This window comes from Acomys minous (genome assembly GCF_964271855.1).
Source record: "Acomys minous genome assembly, chromosome: 15".
Taxonomy (NCBI): Eukaryota; Metazoa; Chordata; class Mammalia; order Rodentia; family Muridae; genus Acomys; species Acomys minous.
The window spans coordinates 56,568,975-56,586,126 of NC_140497.1; the positions used below are offsets into that span (position 1 = coordinate 56,568,975).

The following is a 17,152-nucleotide window of genomic DNA, read 5'->3' on the forward strand; positions in this document are numbered from 1 at the left end:
TAACCCAGACCCAGAAAGACACACATGGTATGTACTCACTTATAAGCAGATATTAGCCACTTTATACAGGATGAACACACTACAATTCACGGACCCAAAGAAGATAAGTAACAAGCATGACCCAAGGGAGGATGTTTGAGTATCACTCAGAAGGGGAAATAGAATAGTCAGAGGTAATGGTTGAAGAGAGGGAACAAGGTAGGAGAGGGAACACAGAGAGCAATGAGGGTGGAGATCAGACCTGGGGAGAGCAGAAGGCCTGGAGAGAAAACAGAAACTGTGGGTGGCAACATCTCTGTGACAAGCTGGAGACCTAAGTCAGAATAGGCCTCTGGGAGGATCTGAGAAGGACTCTAGCTGAGACTGCTAGTATCAGGGGCCATGGAGACCGAAGAAGACACCCTCTAATTAGACAGGACTTGTAGTGGAGGGATAACACCAACCCACCCACAAAAACTTCGATTCAAAACTTACCCTGCCTACAAGATGTTCAGAGATAAAGATAGGATAAATAGTTCAGAGACTGAGGGAATGTCCAACCAATGCCTGGCCGAACACAAGACCTACCTCATGGAAAAGAGCCAACCCCCAACACTATTAACAATACTCTGCTATGCCTGCATAGTCCTCTGAGAGGCTCCACCAAACACTGCCTCGAGACAGATTCTGAGACTCATGGCCAGGCATTGGGTGAAGCGTAGGGAGTCTATTGGAAAAGTGAGGGAAAGGATCAAAGGACCTAGAAGTGACAATGGCTCCACAAGAAGATGAACAGAGCCAACTATGGAGTTGGGGGCCTACGGATTCTGAAGTACCAACCAAGGACAATGCATGGACTGGCCCTAGATCCTCTACATAGATGTAGCAGTTGGGAAGCTCCAAGCTTCATGTGGGTCCACTAGTAAGGGAAGCAGAAGCTGTCTCTGACATGGAACCTGTTGCCTGCTTTTTGATTACTTTTCCCTGACAGGACTATCTTGCCAGGCCACAGGGAAAGAGGACGAACTCAGTCTTGATGCGACTTGATGAGTTAGAGAGGGGGTGAGGGGGAGCTCCCCTTTTCTGAGGAATAGGAGAAAGGTGGCAGATGGAGGGTGGGATTGGGAGGAGAGGGGGGAGTAGGTTACAACTGGGATATAAGGTGAATAAGTAAATTCTTAAAAATTTAAAGCTGGCTTCTGTGACACAAGTAACATGTCCAGGAAGCTTCTGCCATGCTGATCTTGGCTGAGTGAGTATTGTGATCATTTTCCTCTAGTTGCACTACAGAAAGATGTTTGGTCTTCAACAGAGAAGAAAATCAAGTGTGCTGCATTCCTTCCTTAAAGCTTTCAGACAACTGAGCTATAATAGTACAGCTAGGTGGTGATATAAGCACGTATAGAAACTCCAAGGAGCACAAAACTCGAGAGTGGTGACTGCTGGAGCTACTCTGCCAAGCGGTCTAGAAGAGGCTTAAACTATCTTATAAACCTTTAAAGAAAAACACACAATTAAGAAGCTTTTACATAGAATTCTTCAATCCCTCAAATATACCCCAAGCCTCAGATCCAAGAAAAAATCAGGAAAATGACTAAGAGTAACTTGGAGTTATGGTGACAGTGACAACAGTGGGAGGCTTCAATATCTACTCTCTGTGGTGGAAGAAACAACCAGACAGGTAATAATGAGGAAACTAGAGAAATAACCTATTTCTGCTTTTCATATAACCCAAACAAAATCAGAAGCATGTGTGCACACCACAGCTTGAGCACAAATAATCACAGTGGTATAATTCATGCTCGCTAAAAAGATGGCAGCAACTCAGGTACCTATCACTGGAAAGATGGACTGAGAAAATGTTATATACCCGTTCAACAGAATATTGTTAGCACTAAGAAGAGGATGAAGCCATCGTAGCTGATATGGATGCACCCAGAAAGCATGCTAAAAGAAAGAAACCTGTGTTGTCTGATACTCTACCACATATGTCTAATTTAACATTGGGACACTGTGTTGTCATCTACAAAGATCACGGTGAGAACCACATAACAACCGAGTTACATAAGCCATTTCATCATAATGTCCTCAATCCGCTTTGATTTTTGAGGCACATTTGTAACTATCTTTGCCCAGATGCAGGCCATGGGCCTCAGGCTAAACACAAAGTTTCAAAATGAGCAAACCCATGGAGACGTAATTAGGTTAGTTTAGGTTAGGGATTTCATACAAAGCCAATATGGAACAATAGATACAGCATCTTTGCAATTGCACAACTTAATAAAATACATTAAAGACTGCTGAATTGTCCATACTGAAAAGGTGGAGTTAATGTGTTGATGCACTTTAGGAAGCAGTTACTTTCTTTATTAATTTGTTCTTTGACAATTCGATCCCTGTATAGAATGCATTCTGGTCCCAGATCTCCCTCCTCTCCTCTCACCCATCTTTCACCCCAAACCGTTCATCCCGCGGAGCTCCCATCCTGCTTTCATGTCCTTTTGTTTCGGGTTTTTTTTAATAAAAAAAACAGTTATTTTTAAAAAGTGAATGAATGGAAAGGAAGATGTGCTTTTGTCTGAACTAGGCCGTCTAGGGCTGGCCACCAGACACCTGAGAAGCGAACAGACCATGTGAAATTCTCAGGACATCAATCTACTTTCTGATACTTGACCAGAGAACAGTCTATTTCACTGTGAAGCACACTCTGTGTGGTTCCCCAGCCTCTTGTTAGCCAGTTTTCCCCCTTCCTTCAACATGTGTCTAAGTGTTTATAATGTAAATAAAGAGAAAGAGTTTTAAATTGAAACCCAGATACAGCATCCACCCTAGAAAAATCTCTTGCTAAATCACGGCATTAAAGTTTATGGTGGGTCACTTCCTTCTCTACATTGCCTTTGGGGTTCACAGTGAGGGAAAGGAAACCCCAAATATAGCCTGTTATATGAAGCCAACCCCCCCCCCCATGCAGAAAGGCTGGTGGTACCACACAGTGTAGCACAGTTATGCAGTATATTCTGGACAACACTTTGTGAGTGTAGAATTCGCAGCCTGGGCATGATATGAGGGTCCCTCAGAAGGAAGCGTCTCGGGCCAAGACTCTTTCGCACGACATGTAGAGAGCACTGGCCAAGAAATCCAGGTAGGATGTCTAGCCATGGTCTGGACCAAGGGACACTTACACAGCTTTTACATATGTCAGCAAAGTTTTAAAACTCTCAATTGAAGAATAGTAATAAACAGGGAAAATACCAAAAAAATGTTTCTCTGCAAGGTGCTAATATAAAAGAAGACATAAGTGATAATTTAAATTTGGTTAAATAAAATCTAGCAGCAGAAGTGTGAGCAGATGCCACAAACAAAAATGACAAGTCACATGTTCAACTTCTTCAGTTAATACACCCCACGTATTCACTCAAATAGTCACTTCACTTTTGTATCAGAACAGCATGGCTTTCCATCAATAAAGCCAAAAGAAAACAGAAAAAGCCAAAACCAGATGAGTCTTTTCTATTCTCCCAGAGCCTAAGATATGTGCAGCCTACCAAGAAGAGACTTGATACCCTATGAGCATATACAGGGGGAGGAGTTCCCCCTCAGTCACAGTCACAGGGGAAGGGAGTAAGGGGAAAATGGGAGGAAGGCAGGAATGGGAGGATACAAGGGAGGGGATAACCATTGAGATGTAATATGAATAATTTAATAAAATAAAATTTTTTAAAATGTTGGGAAAAAAAGATATGTGCAGCAATGCTCTGAGTCTGTAAAGGAAACATAAAATTCATTAAACAAAGACAGTGAGAGAGCACTCACCCAGAAGTCCTGAGACACAGCCTCATAGCCACCAAGCAAATTATACTGGACATGCCGGTTCGTTCTTATGCCTTAAACATTGAAGCATGCACTTACCTAACTTGTGACTCTCACCACTTAATTATGGGGCTCACGCCCAAATATACCTTGAAAACCATCAAACTCTCAGAAGCCTCAGACTGCACCCTCACTAGAGTGTTGGAGACAGAAGCTTCTGGAAGCCCACGGCTCCAGCTAATGTTGATAGTGGCTCAGGAATTGCCCCGGCCAGCAGCATGAAGCCAAGCCAAGCACATGTTCAACACACATGGGCAAACTGTCAAAGGGCTCAGCCTTTCTTCACGTAGTCATTGTGATTTCATCTCCATCAAAATAAGTTCATATGCAAAATAAGTGTCTGTGTGTGTGTGCACGTGCATGCACTCCAAGGTATGTCCTTGTCAAATTTATTCAAATCTTAAGGAATAACAGTACTTTCAAACTACAGACAAATCCACTCCAAAGAGGAAAATAACAGTTGCTGTAATTACAACCACATTAACTGGGCTGTTTTTATGTAAATGTACTTCCTCGCATCTGATGGAAAACCTTGTCCTTCGGAGTAATGAAGTGCTTGAGCAAAATACGAACCCTCGAAGTTGAACTCCTGAGGAATATAATTTTGACATGCCATAATTGTGCTTTGCAATATTGCTGTCAGGCCATAAGCCTGCCTACCCCTGCATCGCTGGTGAACACTGAGTTTAAGAGATGGCTAAAACCTGTAGTCACACTGTGAAGTGGGAAGTAGTGAACTCTAAGCAGGCTGTCCTTTTGGAACTGGTGAAACAAAATAGCTCTGCTTTTTCTCAATCACTGGCAAATCCACACCGTGATAGCTCCAAGTCAACTTCAGATTTCCCTTCCTAGTTCAGAATGAAAATAAATGCTCTGGCCCGGGCTAAGATGTGCTGCCTTTTTGAATGAGAGAAATCTATATCATTTCTTGCTGTAGGAAATTTTTTAAAGGCCGGATAATTTCCCAGAAGGGTTTTTTTTTTTTGAGGGGAATGCCTTTACACACAAACCCGTCCCACCAGGCCTTCCAGAAGTAAGGTAACTTTACTGAAGGTCTGGTGCTGTCGAGGGATCAAGTCACATTCCATACATAGTATGATGTCTCCTCATCCTGTCTTTTCTCTCTGGCCCAACTCTTTTTCTGGAAATACTAAGTCCTCCCTTGGAGTTCACCCAGCAGGAGTTCGGCACTTGTCATTTGCCTGAAGGTGTGATTGTTTTCAGTCGCCAAGTCGTCAAGTAACTGTCACCACTAATAAAAGAGGGAAGCAAGAGACAAAGAACACAAGCACACCTCAAAAGCAAATAGGGGTGAGATTTTAGTCATGCTATCCTCGTCCTGTATGGACGGGAAATCCCTCTTGCAAGGCCCTGAGAACATTGCAAGTGACTCCACTTGCTAACTTAATAATTTTTAACACAAGGTTCATAATGGGGCAAGCAACTTTCACAGAGGGCTATAGCTCTGAAATGTTGATTCATTACATTTCCTGTTCCATTCCAGTCTTGCCTGCGGAACTGCAGGCATTTCAGACTTAAAGGACAGGCACTCCACTAGGCTTTCAGAATGAATGGCTCTCACCATGTGACCTGTGAGTGTGACTTCAGAGCATCAGTTGTCACAGACACAAAGGCATTTATTTGTGTTCAGCAACTTCAGACTTACCTGTATTCCTGTGACTCTGGTTCCCAGAGAAAGGAAGAGGTCTAGATGCCCAGGCTGGAGTGGATTGGGTGGGGGACATAGAAGGTGCCCCTGTGCTCTCATTATGAACTATATTTACGAGGGTAACATCAGGCACTTGGACTTCACCATCAGTGACTAAAGGTTCACTGCCATTTGACTTGAAATAAACCTTTTTTAATGTTCCTGAAAGACAAAATGCATATGTATTTTTAAACATGCCTTAAAGTAGTTATTTTTTTAAAGCAAATATAAAAAAATGTTAGTGTCATCTATCATCCTATGCAGGCAAACACAAAAAGCAAGAGAAAAGCTACTTTTAGTACCACAGTCGTCTTGGGGACAGTGGCACTATCACAATGGTTCTAATGCTGCAACTGTTTAATACAGCTCCTCATCTTGTTGGGACCCCAACCATCACATTATTTTGGTTGCTACTTCATAACTGTAATTCTTCTACTCTTATGAATGGTAATGTAAATATTTTTGGAGATAGAGGTTCGCCAAAGGGGTTGCTACCAGAGGTTGAGAAATGCTGCCAGACAGTCTTCAAGGGAACCAAAGCTTTCCCCAGCACTTCATTTTTACAGCTGTGTCTGGACCATGAAGAATGTGGGGCAATTCTACCCCAGATGAGACTCATGGGAATAAAACACCATGAGTCCAATGGCATTCTTTTTGTTTGTTTGTTTGCTTGCTTGCTTTTCAAGACATGGCTTCTCTGTGTAGTCTTGGCTATCCTAGACTCCCTTTGTAGACTAGGCTGGCCTCGAACTCACAGTGATCTGCCTGCCTCTGCCTCCCAAGTGCTGGGATTAAAGGCGTGCGCCACCACGCCCACCCACCCCCAATAGTGTTCTTGTACTACCATCTCAGATTCTCCATGTCACACTCCCAGACCCATGTGCGTGCACATGGCTCTATGCTGTACCTGCTACCCAAAGACAGTGAGACATGCTTGCCTTCAGCCGTATATTTCTCCAGAGTTTCATTAAATATTTGAGTAAATAAAAACAAGCAAACCCAAACACTTAGCACAAAACATAATAGAAACCAAAGGAAATTAAACTCCAATTTTAGCACAAAATAAATGGAGAAGATAAATAACTTTTGTCTGTAACCAAAACAACATAAAAATATGACATAAGAAAGAGTCAATAAACTTAGATTATTAAATGGTCACATTCTCAAAACAGAGAGCCAAATGTAAGATTATTCATAATTCCTTTGTTTGTTTTTAGGCCAAATTTTTAAGACCCTGAGAGAGATGGTGTAGTTTTAACTCAATCAAATTGATAGTAGACTCTGCTCTGTGAGCATAGCCCGGCAGGCAAGCCCGACAATAAAGCAAACAAATGTGATATTGACCTGTCCTTGGACACACCCAAGGGACACTCTTACATATAGAAACCACTTACAGAAACTGCTCTAAGTGACTCTCACTTTTCTAAATATTCCCATGGACCATTAAACATAAAAGAAATAAAAATGCTATGTTTACTATCAGTCTGCGAAAAAAGTTTTCTGTGCATAAGGAAAACATTAACTCCAAATCAAAACAGCAAAGCAGCTGTCTCTTGCTAAATAAATCAACAGTTTCATCTGCCAAAGGATTCCAAATTAAACACTGGACACAAAAGCAAGCCTCACAATGCAGGTAACGCACTCTTCAACCATGAGTGGCTGTGAGGAAACATCAGGTGCACACAGAGAAGCAAGGCAACCTTTCCACAGTTTCAACCTTCAAATGATGCAGCATCTACCCCAGATCACAAAGAAATGCATGCCTAGGCTCTTTGTTGCACATGGCACATGGCAAAAGCTCCATAATATTAGGTTTGGCTCTCTGTGAATGTGTCCAGTTAGTGTTCTGGGTTTATTGACTCTTTCTTACTTCGTATGCTTTGTCATTGCCTGAAATTTCATTTCTGTGCTAATTACTCCCTTCCTTGCTTATTTCTGCATAGGTTTTTTTTTCAGATAACACATTTATGTTACTGTGGCTGTGTAACTAAGATCCACTAAGTTGATTCTTACCAGGCTAATTCTGAGTAGGCAGCCAGGTCCATTAACACCCTTCCAGCAAGTGCTGGATTCCTTACATCTGCACCTCTATAGAATCCTACTAAAATCATTTCCTTGCCGTATACTGTTCTTAATATTTTTTGTAATTACTAGTCTTATTAATAGTCTTGTCTGTACTTTTAATAGTGAACATGCTACAAGCATCTGCTTGGCCCAAGGAGTCCTTGGGAACAATAGCATTTGTAGAAAACACTAGCCTAGAAAACATGTTTCTTTAAAATAACAGGCAGTTCCCTCGCCCTTAGCTCTGTGGCAAAGCAATTTGCCAAAATGCAGAGAAAGATAATGATTGACAGTTGCTGAAGGTGAAGTTCCTGAAGGGCATTTAAAAGAGAAGGAAGGTGGAAAGGGAAGGGAATAGAGAAAGGAGAGGAGGGAAAAGAAAAGAAGGGATGGAGCAGACCGTGGGTGTGGGGAAAAACTGAAAAGATGCACTTTTAAAAGTTGGAACTTCCTAGAAAATTCATTTTCAAGCATCTCTGGAAACGGACCAATTCCCAACATAGCTGATCACCACCTATTAAGCATTTTTTTAACCTGAAGATGAGAAGTCAGCAATACTCAGTGATTCAGCCAGTACCACAGAGATGCTGAGCACTAGGGGTGCAGAGCACAGAGTTCAACCTCCTCAAGTCACCTGCCCTTGCCTCCATTCCACTCTTCATGTTGCTGCAGTTAACACCCTGTAGCTGCAGCCTGGTCACCTTCTTTTGAAATCCCATCTTTGCCACTTTCTACCCTTAGCAAAGGCAAAGTCTTTCAAGTCCCATGAAATAAGGAAAATAGCAGCACTCTAAAGTTCACACTGCAGACCTCGCTAGTCGATGCTTTCTGTGTAAACACTTAGACCAGCTCTTAGCTCACAGGAATTTCTCAATAGCTGTTAGTCATTTCTGCACAATGATAGCAAACAGAAACTTTTTCTTTCTTAGTACTATTAAGGTATTTTTAAATTTCTATTTTCTTTTACTGTAGTATGTATCCCAACATCACAAAATGGTGACATTTCAAAGACTAAGCACTTAGCACATATTTGAGGTGAGAAAGGTATGGTTCTTTCAAGCTAAATTATCAATAAATAGTAAATCACATCAAGGATGTATGGCTTGTGAGTGTCTGGGCTCTGAAATAGAAAGAATTTAACAAGGTCTGAGGAGCAGCCTGTGCATCAAATGATAATAATCCTTTATCATAAGAAAGAGCACAGTAGTCATCAGGATAGCACTTCCTCCACATGCCTGAGGAGCCTGTGACTGTTGCATACCTTGCATGTAGATGCACTGTAGATGCCCTTAAACTAAGGATCGGAAGTTGGAACATTATCCTGGATTAGTCAACAGACTCTAATATACCCACAAGGGTCCTTCTAAGCAGAAAGGGGCGTATGCCAGTCATGAAATATGGGAAAGACTCCATGAGACAATGTTTCTAGAAATAAGAAAAGGCAATGAAATGGATTCCTCCTCTAAAACTTGTAGAAAGAATTTTGCCCAGTGGAACCTGTTTTGGGTTTCTAACCTTCATAATTCTAAGATAACAGAGGCATGCTGTAAGCTACCAAGGGTATGATCATTTGTTATAGCAGCAGCAAGGAACTACTACAGGCTGCTATATGCCTTCACTAACAGAGAGTTAGCCTTCCAACAAGCCTATAAAATCAGCAAAAAAACATTAAGCGATCCTCGCAGAGTATTAAAGAGAAAGCTACTGAAACTTAGGATGGCTAACTTGCCCCAAAACAGACATACACATAACACCCACTTCTTATTCTGAGAGAGATAGTTAGGTAGGTAGATAGATAGATGATAGATGGATGGATAGATAGATTGATTGATTGATTGATTGATTGATAATAGATACTTGCTGCAATTATTTACTTGCAAAATCTGCCCTTGATGTTGTGATTTTATCTTTGAGTCTTTGGCTGTGTGTAACACATTTACTTCACATTCTCCATGTGCCAGGAACTGCATAATTATTCTTGCTTAGAACACAGGGCTTAGTAACATGTTCCTGCCATCAAGATGTGCACAGATTACTTAAGTGAAGCAAGCATGAAATCTAAAAAATACAAACCGGGTGCTTTGAGAATGATATGCATAGGACGGTTTGCTGGCTACAACTAAGGGAACAGTCATCCTAAATTAGAAAGCATTTCTTAGGGGGAAAACATCCTTGGAAATCTTCAAGGAGGATTACAGATTTTCTAGGTTGGAGCAAAGTATTTGTGGAGAAGAGAGGTGGTAACAGGGAACAAGACATTTTCCAAACAGAACAAAAGGCATAGAAAAGCCATGCAGCAAGTAATGAAACATGGCTTTCACACAAAGAATTGGAAGGCAGCACAGGTCAGACATGAAGGCCAGTTCATGTCAAAGGTTTAAAACGCATCATGTTGTGATGGTAAATTTTTAATGAATCTTGTGGGGACAATCACTGTCTCTGAAAGGTGATGTTTAAAGAGATCAAGTACAGAGCAGAATTAGAAGCCAGTGTTACAAGCTAAGTTGGGAAGCTGGGCTCTTTCTCAAGGCAAAAGCAGTTAATAACAAATAGAACTTCCAGAAGCAAAAACCATAAGGACATGAGGGGAAGGTTTGCACATGTGGGACTCAGAATGCACCCATGTTCGTACAAGTACACTTGTCCCTCTGTGCTGTTCATCACATACTTTATCCTGTTCCATTCCAGTAAGAAACGTGGAGCAATTGCAGTCTCTGGCCTCTTGGGTACAGCCTTCCAGTAAGTTCAAAACTACAAGCAAAACTAACAAGTGTTGCTTCTAGGTAGAGGCATTTAATTGCCTCTAGACCTTTTACACAACAGCCAAAAGGTCAGGGTGGCAACTCCTCCATCAGGACAGATTCTGGAAAACCTGATTGATACACCCTCCTCCCACTACCACCACCTCACAAATCACCTATAGAGTGAGAAATTAACCTGGTGGTGGTGGTGCTGGTTAAGATGGTGGTGGTGGTGGTGGTGGCAGTGGTGGTGATGATGATGATGATGATGATGATGATGATGATACATAGCAGTAATCTAACCAGTCCTGACTGATAAAAAAGATAATGAAGAATGCGAACTCAACCCACAGTGATTTATTTTGCTGTAATTGTTTTGCATGTATTTAGTATGAAGTACCCGTCAATATTTAAGGGAAAGGGCCAAGCTGAAACAAAGTAAAGAGCTCTTGCAGAACACCTTTCCAGGCTCCCCACAAAGTGCTCCCTTCACCGTGCTCCCAGAGCACATCTGCTTACACTCTAGGGGAGGCACCCATGTGCCTCATTTCAAGACACAGAAGAACAGCCAGAATCATCTCTGGCCTCTGCCATAACTGTGTGTTGGATGTACAAATGATGAATAGAGTGATGGGGATTGAATGATGATGTTGCCAGGGAAGGAAGGCATGAGTGTAAAGTAAGAAAGCAGTTTAGAACAGACACCTTGACACTGGCCAAACAGAGAAATATGAGCTTACAGGAATGAAACACAGATAAAACATACAGGCTCCTTGTTTCAAAGTCTGGTTCAAATCACTCTCAGCTCCTAACAGCGCATTAGATAGAAAGGCTTTGGTAGCTGTGATGAGAAAGATCCACTGGTCTAAGAAGATAGGAGGAAGAGCTATTGGATGGAGGGAAGGATGGATGGGCATAGGGATCTCTAAAGGATTTCACTGGAGTGGGGCCTGAGATTGCATCCAGCAGTTTAGGGTCCCCAGGAAGATTGCTGTTTGGTCCGAGGACTGTGCTTTGAGTATAAACCCTCAATCATCATTTCAGGAGGCCTGGGGTATGGATCTAACTACAGCCTGAGGACTTTATGAAGACATATGCTTGAAAATTCTGTTGGTGAATCTGTACCAGAAAGTCAAAGTTATGAATAAGATCTGAAGATTTACCTAAGCAACAAGAAATGAGGTCATGACAGGTCATTAGGAACATTATACTTTCTGGTATGAATAAAGACCTGGAGAGTGTCCTGTTTGAAAATGAGGCTCAGAATCCAATGTTATGAATTAAGAAGCTCAGAGTCTTCTAATTGCAATTTTTTATAAAAAGATTTAAGCTGCTTAGAAATTTACTAAGAGAAAAAAATGTAGTTTCCACCTCAACACTCTCAAACTCAACTAGCCAGCTTGAAGGAAGAAACACTATTTTTCTCTTGAGTTCAAGAGAAGTAGGTGGGAAATATAAATCACATATCTCAAGTCTTTCTACCCCTCTGTTTTTTTTTCATTCTTCTCCATGCCAAAAATGAAAAAAAAATCTAATGAGCTATGGCTAGAGCTTTCATAGAGTGAAGAAGTCCAAAAAGGTGACCTCAGATCCCTCTTCATAAGCCTACAGATAGAACAAGAATAATTCGTTTTAGATGAAGATGACTCTAAGACTTCTGTATACAAGTCTTTAACAGCCTGGAAAAGAAAGAAAGATTAAGTAGCCTTTCAATAAGAGTTTTAGAAACAAAACTGATGTGAACAATCATTTAAAAGTCAGTTCCAAGCCGGGCGTGGTGGCGCACACCTTTAATCCCAGCACTCGGGAGGCAGAAGCAAGCGGATCGTTGTGAGTTTGAGGCCAGCCTGAACTACAAAGCGAGTCTAGGACAGCCAAGACTACACAGAGAAACCCTGTCTGAAAAGCCAAAAAAAAAAAAAAGTCAGTTCCAGCCAGACCCCATGACCGTTAAGACTCCATGGCACATATTCAACCCATATCACCTCATTCTCCAGAAAGCACCAAACATGTCTGTTAAAAGTCCCAACCAAACAGCTGGAGTGGAGTTTAGTGGCAAGCATTGGTCTAGCACATGGTCTATCTATCCTGCAACCCTCAGCCACGCAGACGTAAGACAGGGAAGATGGATATCAATCAAGACATCAGTGTCTAGATGAGTAGTAACAAGCCCCAATCAGAAGTCCTTCTAACAGTTTTATGGCTTCAAGTCTTATGTTCCAGTGTAACCTATTTTGGTGTGATTTTAAAAAGTAAAAGTGTTCAGTCCTATTCTTTTTCCATGTGGATGCCCTGGTGCGTTAACATCTCTTGTTTCAGACACCATCCTATGCTCACTGTGCATTCCCAGTTCCTTTGCTGAAGAACATATATGAAGCACACATATGTTGGAGAAAGGGGGCTGAGCCTGGGCCATTCTGCCCCATGGGTCACCATGTCCATTGCAGCGCCAGTGCTCATGCGGCTTTGACAACTCTGCCTTTAAAATTCCTTTTTTAAGTCAGCAAGTGTAATAACCTCTTTGTTTGTTTTGCTCAAGACTGCCCAGGTTATGAGGATGCCTGTTGAGATTCCATATACATTTTAGAATTTGTTTTCCTACTGGAATTTGTCTAGTTACTGAATGGAAGCTATGAAGTGCTCTTGGTAGTGCAGTCTCTTTAACAGTAATAATCTGTGCAGTCAGTGAACACAGAACATCCTTCCATCTGTTCCAGTCAATTCCTTCAGAGCACATGGGGCTCATGTGGTCTAAAGATTTGTTAGTATCTTTTCATGTTGTGGGCATCAATGTGGCATGAAAGCACAATCAGTAAATGAAAAAAATGGTCTAATGGTACTAACTAGTCTAACTGTATAAAGCAAGAAGGTTTATGCACAGCAAAGGAGACAGTGAGTATAACAAAAAGATGGTGCCGAGTAGATCTGATAAAGCCAATGTCTAAAACGTACAACGGACTCATGCAATACAACTGCAATAACACAGCGCAAGCTCTAACTCAATGTTCAGTGGCATTAATACTCAGAACAACAAACAAACAAATCAAACCCTCCCTGAGATATCACCTTAACTGCTGTCAGGATGGCTGCTGGATCACTGTTTCCTCTGGATTCAATTGTTCCCTCGTGGATGAAAAAGGGGGCTCTTGACATAGAATACTATAAAACCCACAAGGCCCCTCCCTATGTTATGTGGGCAGTAAACATTTACTGGAGAAAAGGGCTTCAGTAAGGCTGACTACAAATTGTCCCATAAACCCCAGGGCTGGCCTTTTCATGAGTCATCATCCATGCTGCAGAGGACTTCTTGCTGATGAAGCTGCAGGGGTCTCCCATGCTCCTGAAGGTAACTCCAGTATCTCACTGGTTTTTTTAAGGCTATCTTGGGTCTGTCAACAGTGCCATATCTGAGGTGAGTAAATCATTAGTCACATCTACCCAGGAACTATCACACAGCACATTTGGCACCAAAACAAGAGCAAAAAGGGACAAAAGCTAGAAAGACTGTATAAAATTAGAAAGGTTATATATAGCAAAGGAAACAGCAAAATGAAAGGTAAAGGAAGGAATAATTACAACATGACCCCGAACGAGCACCAGCAAGGCCAAAGATGAGCGGTGCTGTAGTGTGATCTCTGCTATGACTTATAAAACACATAAGGCTGAGCTATCTGGGGACGGGGAATCCCAGAGTGGCCACCTTTCTGCACTTAGTATAGAGTGGGATGTTTCTTTTTTTTTTTTCTTTTTTTTCTCCTTTATTAATTTATTCTTGTTACATCTCAATGGTTATCCCATCCCTTGTATCCACCCATTCTTCCCTCCCTCCCATTTTCCCCTTATTCCCCTCCCCTATGACTGTTCCTGAAGGGGATTACCTCCCCCTGTGTATGTTCATAGGGTATCAAGTCTCTTCTTGGTAACCTGCTGTCCTTCCTCTGAGTGCCACCAGGTCTCCCCCTCCAGGGGACATGGTCAAAAGTGAGGCACCAGAGTATGTGAGAAAGTAATATCCCACTCTCCACTCTACTGTGGAGAATGGTCTGACCATTGGCTAGATCTGGGTAGGGGTTTAAGGTTTACCGCCTGTATTGTCCTTGGCTGGTGCCTTAGTTTAAGCAGGACCCCTGGGCCCAAATCTGCCTATCATAATGTTCTACTTGTAGGCTTCTAGGACCCTCTGGATCCTTCTACTTTGCCATTCTCCCATGCTTCTCTCATCTAGAGTCCCACTAGAATGTCCTCCCTAGAGTGGGATGTTTCTTTGGATACAATATCCTGTGTGATTGTAGAGCTGCCCCTCAGATGACCAACAGACTAGAGAATTTATAACAATTCTCAAAACTAGGACAAAGTAGTAAACAAGTTAGGGTAACAAATGTATAGACTGTCCACTGAACGGCATGTTGGTCAACTGAATCCCAACTGTCTACCTAGAAAGAACATGAATGCACAAGGGAGGAGTAACAGTGTGAAGAAAGACTGGATGGTGACAGCCTTCATACCATCCTCCAGCAGGAAAAGTGAAATTTGAGGGGAAAAAGACGAGACGGGGTTTGCCATTTCTTGTGTCTACTAACAAGGTGCAAGAGAATACATATGAGTTTTATGCTAAAGCTATTCTTGGTATCCCAAAACTTGGAATTTATGGTAAGATTCGAATGATTAGGAAAGAGAAAGCATGGTAAGAGTGATGGAAGATAGAAGATGAGGGGAAACATCCATGATTCATATTGAAGGTAGGGGAATACGTACGGGCTGGCACAGGCACCTAGCAACATCACAATACTCTACCTCCAAATTACTAGAGTGGGAAGACGTCAAAAAGAAGTCTAAAGAATCTTGGCAGCCTGCTTATGAGACTGTAGGGCACAGGTGTAGACAGGATCAGTCTTAGCTCTGTGAAAGTGGAGAAATGGATAATGAACCCATGCCTCCATGAGAAAAGACTATGTGGCCCAAGGCACTACTGGGAAGATTGGCAACTGATGGACTGGCTCAAAGTAGCCATTAGGGATGCTTGACTCCATCAGCTGAGGTCTCTGTGAACATCAGGGACTGAGAGACAATACAAAAACAGGTGCTAAGAGAAAATTGGGCAGGAAAAGGCAGTGTTTAGCATCAAGTTCACTGGGCTTAATAAGTTGGTGTCCACTCGAGAGTTAAGAGGGAAGTTAATTGAGCAATAACTTTGAGGCTGGATGGGGCTTTAATGCTTTGCTGAGCTCCACAATGAGACCTTTATGAGGTAGGAGAGGGTCTGGAGGATCGAAATGGTTAAGTGGAGATGGAGTTCATAAGGTGCTAAAGCTCTTAGGAAGGGATAAGAGGAGGTGAAGCAGACAGAGAGTCAGCCTCAGGTGGATGCGGTAAAGTTGTGTCAAGCTAGATTTCCCAGGAAGAGAGTTGACAAAAAAAGACAAATGCTGTGCTGGTGGGTTTGTGGAAGGTTTTATAGCCTGCACAGAGACTCACAGATGACATCCATGATAACACAAAACAGGCAAAAAGATTAAGCTTGTCTTAGGCTGGGCAGTTTATCTCCTCCAAAGGTCATTGTATATACTTCTTCCCAGGAAGAGAATACACACATGGTGGAGATTGTCTGCTCACCCCAGCATTCTTGCAATAGCCAAGCAATGAAGAGGCTACAGCCATGACACCAAAGCAGAGCCTGTTAGAGACAAGCTCTATAGAGCAGCAGAGAACAGCGTCAGGTAAAAGTGTGGCTTCTAACCAAGCTGAGTAGCACAAGGTATCCTTGCTGAGACTGTTAGGAAATGTGGAAGTGCATGGCACTTCTGCAACAGCACCCTGTGATGACCAGTGCCCTGTGATGGCCAGTGCCCTGGGATGAGCAGTGCCCTGTGATGACCAGTGCCCTGTGATGAGCAGTGCCCTGTGATGACCAGTGCCCTTTGATAAGCAGTGCCCTGGGATGAGCAGTGCCCTGGGATGAGCAGTGCCCTGGGATGAGCAGTGCCCTGGGATGAGGAGACCAGAAGAGGGGTACCCAACTCCCTGGAGCTAGAGTGACTGGTGTTCTGAGCTGCCTGACATGCAAGAACATCATGTGCTCTTGACTACTGAGTCTCTCCAGGCCCAGATTTAGTTCTTATTTTAAAAATAAATTTGTCTTTCAAAAGTGAGCTTCAAGCCTAAACATAAAATCCATATAAACCTGATCATCATATTTCAAACTCAAAAGTAAGTTTCCTGGGTGCTTCACGGGCAACAGGATATGCAGATATGCTGGCTGTGAGACTAAGGGTTAGGGATTTCAGGGTTACCATGACGATGGGCCATATACCATCATTTAGCTTCTTAGAGTTAAAATGAAACAGACAGTCAACTGTCAATTCACTGTAATAAAGCTATTGAAATAATTATCTGTAAGCAATTACTCACACATAAAAATTCTTTGACTTCATAATGAGCTTTATCGCTTCTGAAGACATCCACACAGTATTTCATTTGATTTTTGTAATAAATTTGTGAAATGCAGACCTTTCATCTCACAGTGAAGATGAAGTATCTTACACAAAGCCATTCAGCAAAGAAATGAAAGACTGCAACTACAACCCCAGACCTCCTAGTGCCAGATTATACCCGACCTTCTATGTCATATGGCCCATCGGGACTGCACGGTCACCAAGGAAATAAAACTCCAGCTCTAATGAATTTTCTTACATTTCACCATGGCAGTTCCTGTTAAATGCCATGTGGGATGGATGCAGTGTGCCACTGCTCCTCCATAGCCTGCTGCTCAAATAACATTGGTCACAAAGCT

General features: G+C 42.3%; 1 protein-coding gene across 2 annotated transcripts in view; it reads right to left on the minus strand.

The window, feature by feature from the left end:
• The window catches only part of CORIN (corin, serine peptidase), a 222,320-nt gene that overhangs the window by 162,959 nt on the left and 42,209 nt on the right, over positions 1-17,152 (minus strand). For both annotated transcript variants that reach the window (XM_084760391.1, XM_084760392.1), the window contains exon 3: positions 5,516-5,719. In XM_084760391.1, coding sequence (XP_084616517.1) covers positions 5,516-5,719 — 204 coding nt within the window. The remainder of the gene's footprint in view (positions 1-5,515; positions 5,720-17,152) is intronic.